Source organism: Sciurus carolinensis, chromosome 19 (assembly GCF_902686445.1).
Source record: "Sciurus carolinensis chromosome 19, mSciCar1.2, whole genome shotgun sequence".
Classification (NCBI taxonomy): domain Eukaryota; kingdom Metazoa; phylum Chordata; class Mammalia; order Rodentia; family Sciuridae; genus Sciurus; species Sciurus carolinensis.
The window spans coordinates 15,155,054-15,169,594 of record NC_062231.1 but is presented as its reverse complement, the minus strand read 5'-3'; the positions used below and the strand labels follow the sequence as shown (position 1 = coordinate 15,169,594).

At 47.8% G+C, this 14,541-nt stretch overlaps 1 protein-coding gene across 6 annotated transcripts; it reads left to right on the top strand.

Moving 5' to 3' along the window:
* The first annotated feature begins 2,609 nt into the window (after positions 1 to 2,609).
* Il17re (interleukin 17 receptor E) lies at positions 2,610 to 14,477 on the top strand. 6 transcript variants are annotated; one of them, XM_047534468.1, is made up of 18 exons: positions 2,610 to 2,882; positions 3,219 to 3,234; positions 4,019 to 4,141; positions 5,284 to 5,381; positions 5,620 to 5,779; positions 5,876 to 6,015; positions 6,695 to 6,800; positions 6,907 to 6,962; positions 7,092 to 7,160; positions 8,077 to 8,143; positions 9,178 to 9,353; positions 9,442 to 9,489; positions 9,573 to 9,618; positions 9,748 to 9,902; positions 11,561 to 11,629; positions 12,139 to 12,190; positions 12,267 to 12,365; positions 12,781 to 14,477. In XM_047534468.1, exons 1-18 carry the CDS (start codon positions 2,754 to 2,756, stop codon positions 13,407 to 13,409), a joined length of 2,238 nt encoding a protein of 745 aa, XP_047390424.1. In that variant the 5' UTR covers positions 2,610 to 2,753; the 3' UTR covers positions 13,410 to 14,477. The 6 variants fall into 6 exon arrangements, with proteins under 6 accessions (XP_047390424.1, XP_047390429.1, XP_047390426.1 ...); XM_047534473.1 differs by lacking the exon at positions 9,748 to 9,902 and having other exon boundaries at positions 12,781 to 13,177; XM_047534471.1 differs by lacking the exon at positions 5,284 to 5,381 and having other exon boundaries at positions 2,762 to 2,882.
* The last annotated feature ends 64 nt before the right edge of the window (positions 14,478 to 14,541 follow it).

The window sequence follows — 14,541 nt, the reverse complement described above, 5'->3', positions numbered from 1 at the left end:
CACCTAAATCTCCCTGAGTGTTTCCCAGTCAGTATAATCAGGTCATAAGGCTGACCTCAGGGGTTGTAGTGCTAATAAAATGAGATAAAGTGAGCAAAGTGCTTGACGCAGAGTGTGATCATAGGAGTTTAGCAAGTATTGATCTCATCCCCTGCTTTTCCCCAGGATGTGCTGGAATTCACATCTATGCTTTTTTACTTCAATCATTTTTGGAACAGGCTCCACACTAAAACCAGGAAAACATAATTAGACCTACTTTTTTCCTCTTTTTTTTTTTCCCCCTCTTTCTTCATCTTTATTCCTTTTCTACATGCTCCTTTTCTTCCCCCCTCCCTTTCCTTCCTCCTCCTTCACATTTCCCTCTATTCCCTTTCCCTTCACTTCCCTCGTCTTCATTTGTTCACATCTCCATTTATTTCTTTTCTTCTTCTCCAACCATACTTTAACCAGGGTCAGAGAGCAATTAACCAAATATTTTCACTTTGAGATTGGAATCAGAGAATTCAGAGGTCTAGAAGGACGAATATTCTAGAATAGAGCCAAGCTTCTCACTTGATGCCCCAGCTTTAGAAAACTCAATTATTTATATAGAAGGAAACCACTGTGAGGTAGAGTTGGAGGGAAGGCTCTCTAATCCATTCTTGATATGGCCACACCACCTTTTTCTCTCTTCAAATCTTACTAATTCGTTGCACAGATGAGCTCTGAGGCCAAAAAACAGCACTGTATCAGGCAGATCCTCAGTTCAAAGAGCAGAAGAGGATGGGGCAGTGGGAAGGGAACCACAGGATGCTAGAAAGAGCATTGAGTTGCGAGGGCCTAGCAGAAGTGGAGCTCCCTGGGCTACAGACTTTGACCTCGACCAAATCACTCTCCCTTCTGCTTCCTTATTTCTCTCTTTATGAAATGAAAACAATAATCCTCACTTATCTGTCTCACAAGGTGCTTGGATCAGATATGAAAATGCTTTGTGAAGTGTAAAACAGATAAACTAGTTAGATGAAATATATCTATTTACATTTATTCAACTACAAAGCACCTATTTTAAGACATTCACTGCTAGGCATTGGAGAAACAGTAAGAATTTTTATCTTTTAATGAACTCAAAAGCTAGAGGATATTTTTAGGATAATGGTAGGATGTGACCTTCAGATGGTGCACCTGAACATTTAGGAATAGAAATGGCCAAATGTAGGTCACCTCAGAGCCAGGTGGGTGGTGCACACGTGTAATCCCAACTTCTTGAGAGACTGAGGCAGGAGGGTTGCAAATTCCAGGCCAGGCCTGGGAGACCTAGTGAGACAGTATCAAAATGAAATAGAAAGAGCCAGGTGTAATGGCACATGCCTATAATCCCAGTGACTCCGGAGGCTGAAGCAGGAGGATCAAAAGTTCAAAGCCATCGTCAGCAAAAGCGAGGCACTAAGCAATTCAGTGAGACTCTGTCGCTAAATAAAATACAAAATAGGGCTGGGGATGTGGCACCATAGTTGAATGCCTCTGAGTTCAATCCCTGGTACCCCCAAAATTAAATAAATATATAAATAAAATAAAATAGGGCTGGGAATTGAAGCTCAATGGTAGAGCATCCCTGGGTTCAATCCCTAGTACAGCTAAAAAAGGAAAAAGAAGGCTTTGATTAGATACTGAAGGGTTGTTAGAATGAAGTTGCAGAGGGACAAAAAACAATCTCAAGGAGCTGGAGTTGTGGCTCTGTGGTGGAGAACTTGCCTAGCACGTGTGAGACACTGGGTTTGATCTTCAGCACCACATAAAAGTAAATAAAAGTATGTGTCCCATCTGCAAGTAAAAAAAAAAAAAAAAACTCAAAATGCTTAGACTACTTAGTATGCCCCAGACTTTCCTTCTACTATGGGTGTCACCAATGTGAGGGCTGAAGCAACTCAAGTACTCCATGAGGGGGAGGAAGCTGTGGGATGATGGGGAGGGTCCCCACAAAGACTGGAGCTTTGTCAGCCTTTTCCTGCACCGGAAACCACAGGAAACCAGGTCAGTGTGTGGGGCCCACTCCCTCTACTCCAGGGCTCATCTATGAGCTCTGGGGCTTCCTTAGCAGGCTGTACTGATTAGTGGGTCCTGGATGCAAGAGAACCCTTTGGCATGGAACCCTTTGCCCAAAAGAACTAATAAGCAGAGAAAGTCAGCCAGGGGGGAACCAGGGTATGCATGGGGGCATGTAAGATCTCCGTGCATTCTACAGTGCTTTTTTCTTTTTCTCTTTTGCTCAACTTTAAAATGGTTGGCCAGTCACCTCTGTATTTTCAGCACCCAGTGTAGAGTAGTGCTTAATGGCTTTGTTAATTCTCTAGGTGAGGGGATGAAGCTTGTGTCCTCTATGGGAGACCCAAGTTCAAAAGCATGTTAATGAATGGGTCAGATCTGCAGGGTGTTTAGAAGTAGGAGGGGTTAAGAAATGGGTGTGCCATCTCCCATCTTGGTACTGTCCCCTTTCCTGTTATTTCTCTGTCACTGCAAGTACCCCTTTATGTTTCAGATAGGGGCAAAAGGTTTTCTAGGGAACAAGTAACCCTCAGTCCCTTTGCTTGGAAAAGGAATGTGGCCTAGCCTGCTGGTTAGGATCAAGGAGGAGCTTTCGGGCAGGGCGGGGCCTGGGCAGGATAAGGCGAGGGCTCCTGCTGGTACCGGTACTCCCACTGCTGCACAGCAAGGCCCTGCTGCCTGCCTTCAGGCCACGAAGCCATGTTCTGGGTTCCCTGATCCCACAGAAGCCCATGGGGAGCCCCAGACGAGCAACTCTGGTACTGCCTCTTGTACTGCTGCTCTGCCTCTCTGCCTCTTCTGGGATTGGCTGCCCCCACCTGCCACACTGGATTACCCGCTGTCTACTGGCCTCTTCCGTGGTAAGGTGCCAATGCCAGGTGGGGACACCTGCCTGGCACAGGCATAAAGCTCCCCACTCCTCTACCTGGAAGTTCCTACTCCTGAGTTTTTGAGTTCTTGTCGATATCACAATGTGTCCTCTATACAGTCTGGAAGGAATTGCCAAGGTCCTAGTGCACTGAGGGCCTGGGCAGGGTGGAACTGGGAAGAAAAGAGTCAGGGTGGATGGGCTGTTAGCAGTGGGCCTAAGAACTGGATAGTTCCAGTCAAAGAGCCCAGAGAGAATGCTTCTTAAAGGGAATGTCTTCTATTAATACCTCTCTTCTTCTTTTTGCTGCTGGGCCCTGTGCCTTCAGGACAGGAGTTTTCCTGGTGAGTCTCATTTCCTGCCCTACTAGTGCCTCTTCCTTACACTCCCTTTTGTTCTAGATCCCCAGTGAGCCCTCTATTGTAGTTGTTGGTTCCCAGCCGGGAAGTAGCATTGTATCAATGCAGAAGTGCAGGACACCCTGGATTTGGACTGCAGTTTATCCCAAACTCCATGAATGGCCTCAGGCAGTGAACTTTACTCCTCTGACTCTTCAGATTCTGAACTATATAGTAGTGGTGGAAAACTGATTGTACTGTGGAGACAGTGTTGCTTCTGACCTGTGGGGAGAATTAAGTGATGAACATGGATACATCTCCTGGCACTCCATGAATGTCAGTTCTTCCCCTTTACCAGTCCTTCACTCCTATCAGTAATACAAAAGTAATACTTCATATTTTATGGTAATTCTACTTTGCCAGGCATTTCCCCACATATTATCTTCTTGATCCTTACAACAGTCCCACTTTGAATGGGACTGAATGAAGAGTCAGACAGTTAGGCAGGTCTCATAACTTGCCCACAGTCACATGTCCAGGATGTAAGTGTCAGCTCAGCATCAAATCCATCTGGTTAAAAATAATAATAAGGTGCTGGGGATATAGCTCAGTTGGTAAACTGCTTGCCTTGTATGCATAAGGCCCTGAGTTCAATCCCAAGCACCACAAATAAAAAAAAAAAAAAAAAAAAAAAGCAAGCAAAAATAATAATAAAATCAAATCCAATTGGTCTGAAGGAGGAGGGACCTCTTTAAACCCTGTCGTTTCCTTTCCTTTCCATCTTGTATAGGAAGTTCTGTGCCTATTCCCTGTCATTGCAAGTTGGTTCCCCTCCTCTCCACAAAGCCTTGGCATGTGCAGGTCTGGCACTGGCCCTGCTGTTTGTGCCTGCATCTGGTGTCAGATCCCTCAGGTATGAGAAACAACCCAAAGGAGGTGTGACCTTTTTTTGGGGGGAGGGGCTATTTAGGCTAAAGCAAAGAGGACCTGTCATGGTAGAACAGTTGTCAACCTCGACAGAGTTAGAACATCCTCAGATATCACACCTTCACTGATATCCACAGATGTATCTGTATGACTCTGTGGAGGTGTTAATCTTTTCAACCAGTTCTTAAAATTTGGGGGTTTATATTAACTTGACTGTTATTACTTTCTATTTTTAAGGTAGGAGTCATCTTTCTTATTCAACTATATTTTCATTGCCTTGCCTGGTACTTAATAAATATTTATATACTGCTTAAGAATTAGCAGTTTCTAAGTTTTCACTATTAGAAATAATGCTACCTTTGATCCAGGCATGGTGGCTCATGCCTGTAATACCGGTGATTCTGGAGGCTGAGGCAGAAATATTACAATTTCAAGGTCATTCTGGGCAACTTTGTGAGACCCTATCTCAGAACAAAAAATAAAAAGGGCTAGGGATGTAATTCAATGGTAAAGTATCTCTGAATTCCATTTCCCAGTACAAAAGAAAAAAAGAAAAGAAAGAAAAAGAAATAAAGCTACAATGAATACTTCTGATTATATATATGTATCACTTTTTCTCTAATTAAATCAACTCTTCATTGCATCATAATTGTGAGGATTAAAGAAGCTTGGCACCATTATCCTCCTTGATTTAAAATTACTTACTATCTGGGAGTAATGGCACACACCTGTAATCCCTGCACCTCAGGAGGCTGATGCAGGAGGCTTGCAAGTTTGAGGTCATCCTTGGCAATTTATCAAGACCCTGTCTAAAAATAAAAATTTAAAAGGCTAGGGATATACCCCAGTGGTAGAACATGCCTGGGTTAAATCCCCAGTACCACAAAATATTTTGTGCTCTACCAATGGGATATATCCTAGCCTTTATAATAAGCCATTTTATTAATTTGTATATTTATATGAATATATAAATATACATATATTTAAGTATATATATTTTATTATATGTGTATATATATTATATATTTATATAAATAAAATGACTTATTACCCAACATTGGGCCACATCTTCAGGTAGGGGAGAGGCAATAAAGCCTGGATACTAATATGTCCTCCTCCCCTATACAGGCCTTCAGAGGGCCTGGTTCCACCTTCTGCTGCAGAAATCCAAAAAGTCTTACAAGTTCAAATTCTCTCAGAGGCACAGGATGCCAGCATCTTCTCAGGTACTCTCTCTGCCATTTCTAGCTCTGCCATGTACCCCACAGCTCTTTGCTTCTTATTCTCTCATTTTGTTCCCCAGCCACATGAAGGAGGTTGAAAATGTGGAGATTACACAGTAAGGGAAACAAAGGCCAAAAGAAGTTGTTCAACTTGACTGTGGTTCCTCAGGTTCCAGAGGCACAAATAGAAGCCAGATTTCCTAATTCCTGGCCTAAGCCCAACCTTGTTCTCTGCTTACAGAGGAAGTTGCTAGGTAGCTGTACCCTGTTTGAGAAGGACCATCACACTTCCATCCCCTCCCCAGACCTTTCTCAAAAGGGGCTGCGCTCCAAAAGGACCCAACATTCAGATCCAGAAGTAGTGGACAGTCTTCCCAGACCAGGTTCACAAAGGAATGAAGGTAGGCCTGGGGAAACAATAGGAGTTTGTGTTAGCTGTGTAGTGCTACTCTGCTAAGCCCAAGTGACAGGGTCACTGAGTACCTACCTCTCCTCAGGACCTGAATTCTCCTTTGATTTTCTGCCTGAGGCACGGGTTATTCGGGTCACCATTCCTCCAGGCCCAGAGGTCAGCATGCGTCTTTGTCACCAGTGGGCACTGGAGTGTGAAGAGCTAAGCAGTCCCTTTGATGCACAGGTTTGGAGTGTCATCCCTCCGTAAAACAACCAGATCATACTGGGCACATATCTGTAGTGCTAGCTACTTGGGAGGCTGAGGCAAGAGGATTGCAAGTTTAAGGCCAGTCTGGGCAATTGAGACCCTGACTCAAAATAAAATTTTAAAAAGGCCTGGGAATGTAGCTCAGTGGCAGAGCTCTTTCCTAGTATATATTAGGCTCTGGGTTCCATCCCCAGCATAAAAAAAAAAAAAAAAAAAAAAAAAAAAAAAAAAAAAAAAAACAAGAAAGAAAGAAGCCAGAACACTCAGTACTGGAGCAGATGGGGAGAGTGGGGAGTGAGGTCATTGTCTAAGACCTCCTTATAAGGTGAGGTGTCAAGCATTAAGCCTTCTTTGAACTAGAGAGGAAAAGCAGGGGTCCTGTTACTTGGGAGGAGAGAAAAAAGAGGGGCAGGCAGAGTCCTGGAGAAACCATGAATGATGAGCAGAGAAATGAGTGGTGTCATAAGACCTTCAGTATGATTCAGGTTGCATTAGAGGCCTTTTCAATTACCATAAGAGGTTCTTGCAAGGGGGAACAGAGTGGTGACATATGTCTTGATACCCTCCCTTCTCTTGTCCTTTGTTCTGCCCCTCAGGGAATGAGATATCCCCCAAACTCCCTGCCCTGGCCCTAACATCTCACCTCCACCTCCAGTTGCCACAGATGCCACTAATCTGCAGACTGACGCTTACCCCAGAAGCCCTCAGCTCTCTTCCTTTATTCAATGGTGATGATAACTCACAACTTCACTCTGATATTAGTATGTATTAATTTAGTTGATGCTACTAATCCCCTGCCTGGCATACAGTTGGAGCTCCATAAATCCATATTCCTTTTCCTGTCTCCTACCCCTTCACTCCATGTAGAACACCTAGAACAAATGGCCACAGAGGAGAGACCCTGTGAAAGGAAATTTTTCAGTGTAAGAAAAAAGTGAAAAAGAGAAAAATAGGGTGTGTCGGTCAATGTCCTAGGTTCCTCTTGCCCTTGTCCATGGTTCCCCTGCTTTTTTTTGGGTGTCTCTTCTGACCCTTTGCTGTTTCATCAACAGATAATCATTCCTGGGGGCCACACTGCAGACTTGCCTTATGAATTTCTTCTGCCCTGTCTGTGTATGGAGGTGAGCAGAGGAAAATATGTGGGTTATCGGTGGCTCCTTGGTCAAGCATATCTCTAGTAAGTCAGATTTTAAAAGAACTGGATGGGGCTGGAGATGTGGCTCAGTGGTAGAGAACTACCCAATATGTGTGAGGCCCTGGGTTCCATCCATAGCACTTTTGGGAAAAAAAAAAAAAAAAAAGATTGGGTGTTACCAAGATGCTTAGGAAGTTAGGAAGACTGGTACCAGTGTGGCTGTGAGCCATATGTGGTCCAAGGTCCCGTTAGGGTGATTCCAACCTCAGCCTTACCCAGATCCAGCGTTCCCTGTCCACAGCTAGCTCAGCCTGTAGAGAAAACACTGTGTGTTCTGGGGAGTTAAGTTTCCATTTGCCCCAAAATTCTTGTCCCCTCTACCTCTCCATTGTAGTCCTTCACCTTTCTATATAAGTTTGAGGTACCTAGTACCAAACCTTGTTTGGACTAGACAAAAAAGGCAGGGGAGTTTCACTGAGGAGACCAGACAGCAGACACAGGCAGAGACCTGGAGCAATGAGCAACTGCCAGGTTGAACCACAGTTGGGCACTCAGGCAGTTCAGAGTGAGGGCAACAAAGAGCACTGGGCACCTTGGGAATGACTGAGGTGGAGGCCAGGGCAGGTGGAAGTTGAGGAAGGTAGGCCTTGTGATTTCCTTCTTGCTGGGGCTCATTCTCCCTAGGGAGAAGAGGTATTAGCCCCTCTCCTGCCGATCTCTCTCTTATGCTCTGGAGTTCTTCCCCATCCCGGCCCACATCCCAGCCTGCCTCCCTTCCTGAGTGCCCTGCCAGCTCAGGTAGCTTGCTTGTATCACAGTAGGTAGAACCAGAATGAGTTCTAGGTCTGAGTGATGCAGGGAATGCCACTCCCCTGACTCTGCTTTCTCCCCTGTCGCCCCAGGCATCCTACCTGCAAGAGGACACTGTGAGGCGCAAAAAATGTCCCTTCCAGAGCCAGCCTGAAGCCTGTGAGTGCTGCTTGTATGTGCTGTGGTACCCACACTCTCTCTCTGTCTCTCTTATGCACAAAAAGAGAGAGAGAGAGAAAGAGAGAAAGAAAGAAAGAAAGAAAGAAAGAAAGAAAGAAAGAGAGAGAGAGAGAGAGAAAGAAAGAAAAAGAAAAGAAAAGAAAAAGATACACACACACTATCTGTGTAGGAGGAAGCCCCCAGAAGACATGCAGGCACTTACCCTGGAGTCAGTGAGAAAAAGGCTGTCATGTCTGCCCATCAACCTGCCAGTAAACCTGAGGGTACTGAGCATTGTAGGACTATGAAAAAGTCAGAAAGATGAGAGACCCAGGATGTAGTGTTCTAAGAGGAAGGGCCAGAAACCTGGGTTCACCTCTCAGCTCTGCCATTTATTCTCCTTTGGGTCTTATTTTCATAATATGTAAAATCATGGAACTTGTGCTGTTTCATTTTCAAATTGTGAGTCTTAAATTAAATAATACATGTGAAAGTGGTCCATGACATCTGAAGTGCTGCATGCACATTGTCCTCCAGGAGAGACAGGACACTGACACAATTGGTGGCACCAAGCAGCCCACACACAACACATGCAGAGCAGAGTTTTAATAATTAAGGGTCAGGCTTTGGGACATAACCTCAGGAAAGGGACAAGCCCAGGAAGGCTGTTGTGAGCAGAGATGTTCCCTCAGAGGAGCTGGGACCTGAGCTGGGCTCAGAAAATGGGCAGGATTTAGAAAGTAGAGATGGGAGAAGGCATCCCAGGTCCTGAGAGGTGCCTAAGAAGATTTCCAGCATGGAGTGTAGCAAGGGGCTGGCTGGAATGGGGCCCAGGATGGAAAGAAGGGTAATAAAAGGATAGAAAGGTAATCAAAGAGACTCAAGGGATGCTCACCCACTGAGTACCTGCTCATGCCAGGAACCATGCTGGGCACTTCCACATCATCTCTTGGAGCCCTTGGGTTGGGTTGGGGGTGGCAAGATGGGCCTAGAGCAGGACTGAGGTCTTACTCTTTGACCCTGCCACCTGCCAGATGGCTCAGACTTCTGGAAATCAGTGCACTTTACTGACTACAGCCAGAGCAATCAGATGGTAATGGCCCTGACACTCCGCTGCCCACTGAAGCTGGAGGCCTCCCTCTGCCAGAGGCAGCACTGGCATGGCCCCTGTGAAGACCTCCCTAATGCCACTGCTCAAGAATCAGAGGGAGTAAGGACAGACTGTCTTCCCCAGGACTGAGGTGGGCAGGGTTGGGACCCAGAGACCTTCTTCCTGACTGATTCTCTCTCTCCCACAGTGGTATATTTTAGAGAAGGTGGACTTGCACCCCCAGCTCTGCTTCAAGGTACAACCACAGGCAACGGGGGAAGGGAAGAGAGAGTGGGTGATGCCTGGAGCTTGCTGACTTGCCATTTTTGTGTTTCTCAGTTCTCCTTTGAAAATAGCAGCCATGTTGAATGCCCCCACCAGAGTGGTGAGTCAGATTGACCTCGGAATCCCCTCCCCATATTTCCCTCTTACCCAACTGTGACTGAACAAACCCTAGTCCAGCACTGACTTCCCTGTTCACCATAGCCCAGCCCCGATCACCTTCCACAAACAGGGTCTCTCACATCCTGGAATGTGAGCATGGACATCCAGGCCCAACAGCTGGTCCTTCACTTCTCCTCGAGGACACAGGCCACCTTCAGTGCTGCCTGGAGCTACCCAGGCCTGAGGCTGGACACCTTGATTCCCCCTGTGTACAGTGTCAGCCAGGTATGGCCTAGCCAGGGCTGAGCCCAGTAGGTCCTGTTGCTTAGAGCATGGCCCCCACATCTATGTGCCCCTTGGTGAGACAGACCCTGGGTGGGTGGAACCAAGCAAAGCCCTTACTTCTATCTGGTTAATTTATTTACTGATCAGCCTTTCTTTAGCTGGTCCTCTGTCAGTAAGTGGGTCCTCAAAGGGGCAGTTTCTAAACCTTTCAGTTCCTGAACTGAGTGAGATAATAGAGACAAAGGGCTGACCCTTCCACATCCAACTATTCTCTAGTCCACCTGAACTGCTACCACATTTTATATTGATGTCATTCCTGAACACAGCTGTCCTCTACCCACTCTCCTGTTTCTTCAGGGTCCCTGTGCAGAAGTTCTCTGAGTCTCTCAAAAAGTCTCTAGAAGCTGAAGTACTCTCTGTACAAAACCATAAACAGATTTAATGCTATTATGTGGACTAAGAACAGTTTGACTAACAGACTCTCTTCTGTGTATGATATAAAAACCACAATCCAACACACCCACAAAACCACAGCACCAAGCTATGTATGACTAGCTTGTTCCAGTTCTTTCTTAAATGCTCACTTGCAGCTTATTTATTTGTTTTGCATTATATAGGGATTCTCAAGCAGACAGGTGGTAGCAAACACATAGGATTTAAGACCAAATTATATAGGATAACCTAAAAGTGAGACCTAAACCTATTGACTCATGTATTTCTGCAAGCTGGGAAAAGACTACCTTCCTTGAGTTCAGACATGATTTGAGAATCACTGTATCACTATCTGCTCACAAACTGACTGGAGAGTTGGGTCTGAGACAGGTGTGAGGCACTGGGTTAAAGCATAGAGGATACTCTGGAAGGATAGAGACTGGTTAACCCCCTAACTATTTCCCAGAACACAGGGGGAGCCACGTCCCACCTGTGGACAGATAGCAATCAGTTCTGTCCAATTCAGCATGTGTTTATTGAGCACCTACTCACTGCTCACCTTGTATTAAGCCCTAGGAGATACAAGAAAAATATGTAAGAATCTCCACCCTTCCGAAGTTCATAGCTACTACCAATAAATGAATATATACTTTAATTTTTTAAAAGAGCATTCATATGCATATTCCCTTTTGGTGCTCTCAACCCATTAAAATAAAGATATTGCTCCCTGCATACATATGAAGAAACTGAGGCGCAGGGAGAAGAGGTAGTCATTTCCATGCAAAAATCACACAGCTAGAATTACAAAGACAATAATTAAGCCTGAATGTAGGTCTCCTGACTCCACAACTCACATTCTTTACAACATTACTTCCTCTCCTGGGTGGGAGGGTGGGAAAATAAAGGGAGCACATAGAATTAGCCTCCCTGGTTTGTGAGCTGTTGGAGGACAGAGACCTACCTGTCTGTGACCTTTCCCAGGGCTTGATCCAGAGTGGCACTCAGAAGATGTGAGTTTGTGACATCTTAACTGCAGGAGCTGAAATCTCAGAAAGATCAGTAGGGACTATACTGGTCAAAGAAATCTTGTCTGAAAGTGACGCTTGTCCTGTAAAGCTGGGTGGAATATTTTGGGGGGGGGGAGAACTGCATGGGCAAGATTCAGAGGCTGAACACAGCCAGATTTGCTTCTGTGGGGACAGTCATTCTGCTGTTTGTTCCTACAGACCCAGGGCTCAGGCCCAGTGGCAGTGGACCTCATCATTCCCTTCCTGAGGACAGGGGGCTGTGTCCTGGTAAGGCATCCTACTTACCCTCAGTCTGCGTATCGTCCCCTAGCATCTGCTCCTCAGGTGGTAAACATGGAAAATATAGTCTGAAAAACTGGCTTGACCAGGATAGTGTTTTAAATTGGAATTCTCACCATTTACATATTTTTTTAAAGCTGTATTTCAGTTTTTCCTGAAAAATTAGAAAACCTAGTGCTCTAGTCCACATTTGGGCATGGTGACAGTGGCCCAGGGCTCAGCGGTGTCTGATTATTTCAGTTGGCCTGTGCTCTCCAGCTCCTTCCTGCAGCCCTGGCCAACTCTGTGAATTTACTTTTTGAGTTTGGCCCTCTCACACTTGCGCTTGCCACCACTGACCTGTTCTGTGTCAGGCTGGGAACTGGAGCAGACAGAGCCTGAGCTGGAGACATCCCCTAGCTATTAGGGACTTCCCTTCTCCCCACACCGCCTCACTCCAACTCCCCATGGAAGGCAGGGATGCTGTGGCTCACAGGGTGGGGGCTCTGTGCCCTCAGGTGTGGAGGTCCGATGTCCAGTTTGCCTGGAAGCACCTCTTGTGTCCAGATGGTGAGTTCTTTGGAGAGAGCTAAGAGGGAGGTTGGGTGCTGAGGAGTTGGGTTTGGCCTCACCCTGCTTGACTCAGTCTCTCACAGACGCCTGGGGCTCTTGACCCTGGCATTGCTGGGCCTCACCACCCTACTGGGCGTTGTTCTGGTCTTCACCTGCCGGCGCCTACTGCCAGGTAAGCTCTCCTTGGGGTAACCAGACGCTTCAGACGTGCCCTGCTCCTAGGTTAGTTGTTTCCTCCTGTCCCCCTGCTTCCCTGCCTCTGCACCTCTCAGGCCTCCTAGTGGGCAGGAATAGTTACGGCAGAGGAAAGGGTCCTCTGTGTCGGTTGTCTCTGTACCAAGACAGTGGGTCAGAGGCCAGCGGGGCGAAAATCTAGTCTGCACGGCTCTTGCCAGGTGTTGCGTGCTCCCGAAGGGACACCTATAATTATCCCACAAGCACTCTAAGGGCCCGGGCTGCCCTGGGTACTGACTCTCCAGCACAGATAAGGGACGGCGGGGGCACCCTACCGCGTAGCCGAAAGGCTGGGAAGGAGAGGGCCAGGTTGTCTCTGCCCAACTCTGTTCGGGTGTTACTCCCGCCCTCAGGCCGGGGCCGAGCACAGCCCGTGTTGCTCCTGCACGCAGCGGACTCAGAAGCTCAGCGGCGCCTAGTGGGAGCTTTGGCCGAACTGCTGCGGACAGCGCTGGGCGGCGGGCGCGATGTGATCGTGGACCTGTGGGAGGGGACACACGTGGCGCGCGTGGGCCCACTGCCGTGGCTCTGGGCGGCGCAGGCGCGCGTGGCGCGGGAACAGGGCACAGTGCTGCTACTGTGGAGCTGCGGGGGCCCTGGCCCCGCCCATGACCTGGATCCTGGCGCGGCATCCCTGAGCGCCCTGCTACGCGTTGTTCCACGGCAGCTGCTGATGCTCGCTTACTTCAGTCGCCTCTGCGCCAAAGGTGACATCCCCCAGCCTTTGCGCGCCCTGCCACGCTACCGCCTGCTCCGAGACCTGCCGCGGCTGCTGCGGGCGCTGGGCGCGCGGCCTTCCACACAAGCCACCAGCTGGGACCACTTAGGGACTCAGCAGTGCTTGCGTGGCCGTCTCAAACTGTGCCGCCAACTAGAACGTGAGGCCGCCAAACTCGCCCGCCAAGGTTCCTCGGGTTTCCACTCCAGTCCCGGTTGTTTATGGCCACAGTCTGTAGGGGCGCTGGCTGGAACCTCAGAATGAGCCTTTGGACCTGAAATTCTTAGGGGACCTCCTGAGAACTATTGAGAGAAAGGACTTCTAACCCAGGAGGCCTAGCCTGGGCCTCAGGCGGGTCGAGTTTTCTTTTCAGACTTGCCTGCCTCTTACAAGCTCTAGGGGAGAGAAGCACCCTTTAACTGAGAACTCAGACTCATGTTCTGATGGAGAGAGGTTTTCGTGCTCCCTAAAGATCCAGAAAGAGAGCATGGGCTTGCAGTCTAGGCTGTAGAGGATGGGGCAAGGGTGGTGGAGGCAGGAGCTGTCCGTCCTTCAGGGGGTTGGGAGAAAAACCCCTTGGGGGCTGGGGATCTTCCTTTTTTTAGACCCAAGCCCTGCCTAGAGGGAGAAAGAGGGAGGACTCTTGACCAAGGAAAAGTAGCTTTGGCCCTGGGTGACAAGGCTAAAGGTAGAGCAGGAGACTGAGATCCAGAAAGATGAATAAAGGTGAACATTATAGATAAAGGAACACAATGTGCTTCTCGAGCGTGACTCAGTGGGGGCCTGCAGGGGGGTAGTTCTGTTTCAGTTTGTGAGTCCAAATCTTCCACATTCACACCCACACTGTGGACCACACATTCTCACAAGAAGTGCCTGGGAGGACCAGGCAATCTCCTGGATCCTCACGGTGATTCTTTCAAGAGGAGAGAGGAGAAACAGAGGCTCTGCTAGGTGGTGTATTCATCCTCATGTGACCAGCCATGGCAGTAGCACAGGCAGGACCTCTGCCTGGCTCTAGGTCCTGGTTTCCTTCCCCCATACTACACTGGACAGTGGAGAAAAGCCCACTTTCTGGTACCCTTTAGAGCTCCTGTCCCACAAAGGGACAATGAGAGTCAGGAAAGTGTGTGAAAAGGGACCTGAGGTATCCCTAAGAGGAAACCCATTGGCCCTAGGATCTCAGGTTCACATGGGAAGTGGAAATGCCCCAGGATTGCCCAGCCCTGGGATGGATTCAGTTGGAGCCTCCTCCTTAGGGACTCTCAGGATGAGTAGGAACTCCCTTATTCAGCCATGATACTGCACTGTCCTCCTGGGGGCCCTCCCAGTCAGGTGTCAGCTGTAGAGGAGGAGAAGGAGAGGCCACCATCCTAGTCCCAGGCTGCTGGCTGCCTGG

Excerpts from the sequence above, each read along its gene's own strand:
- Il17re (XM_047534468.1), top strand. The coding sequence starts at position 2,754 with ATGGGGAGCCCCAGACGAGCAACTCTGGTACTGCCTCTTGTACTGCTG. Across the intron at positions 9,354-9,441 it reads CTGCTCAAGAATCAGAGGGA|TGGTATATTTTAGAGAAGGT; the intron begins GTAAGGACAGAC and ends TCTCTCCCACAG. Across the intron at positions 9,903-11,560 it reads CTGTGTACAGTGTCAGCCAG|ACCCAGGGCTCAGGCCCAGT; the intron begins GTATGGCCTAGC and ends TTGTTCCTACAG.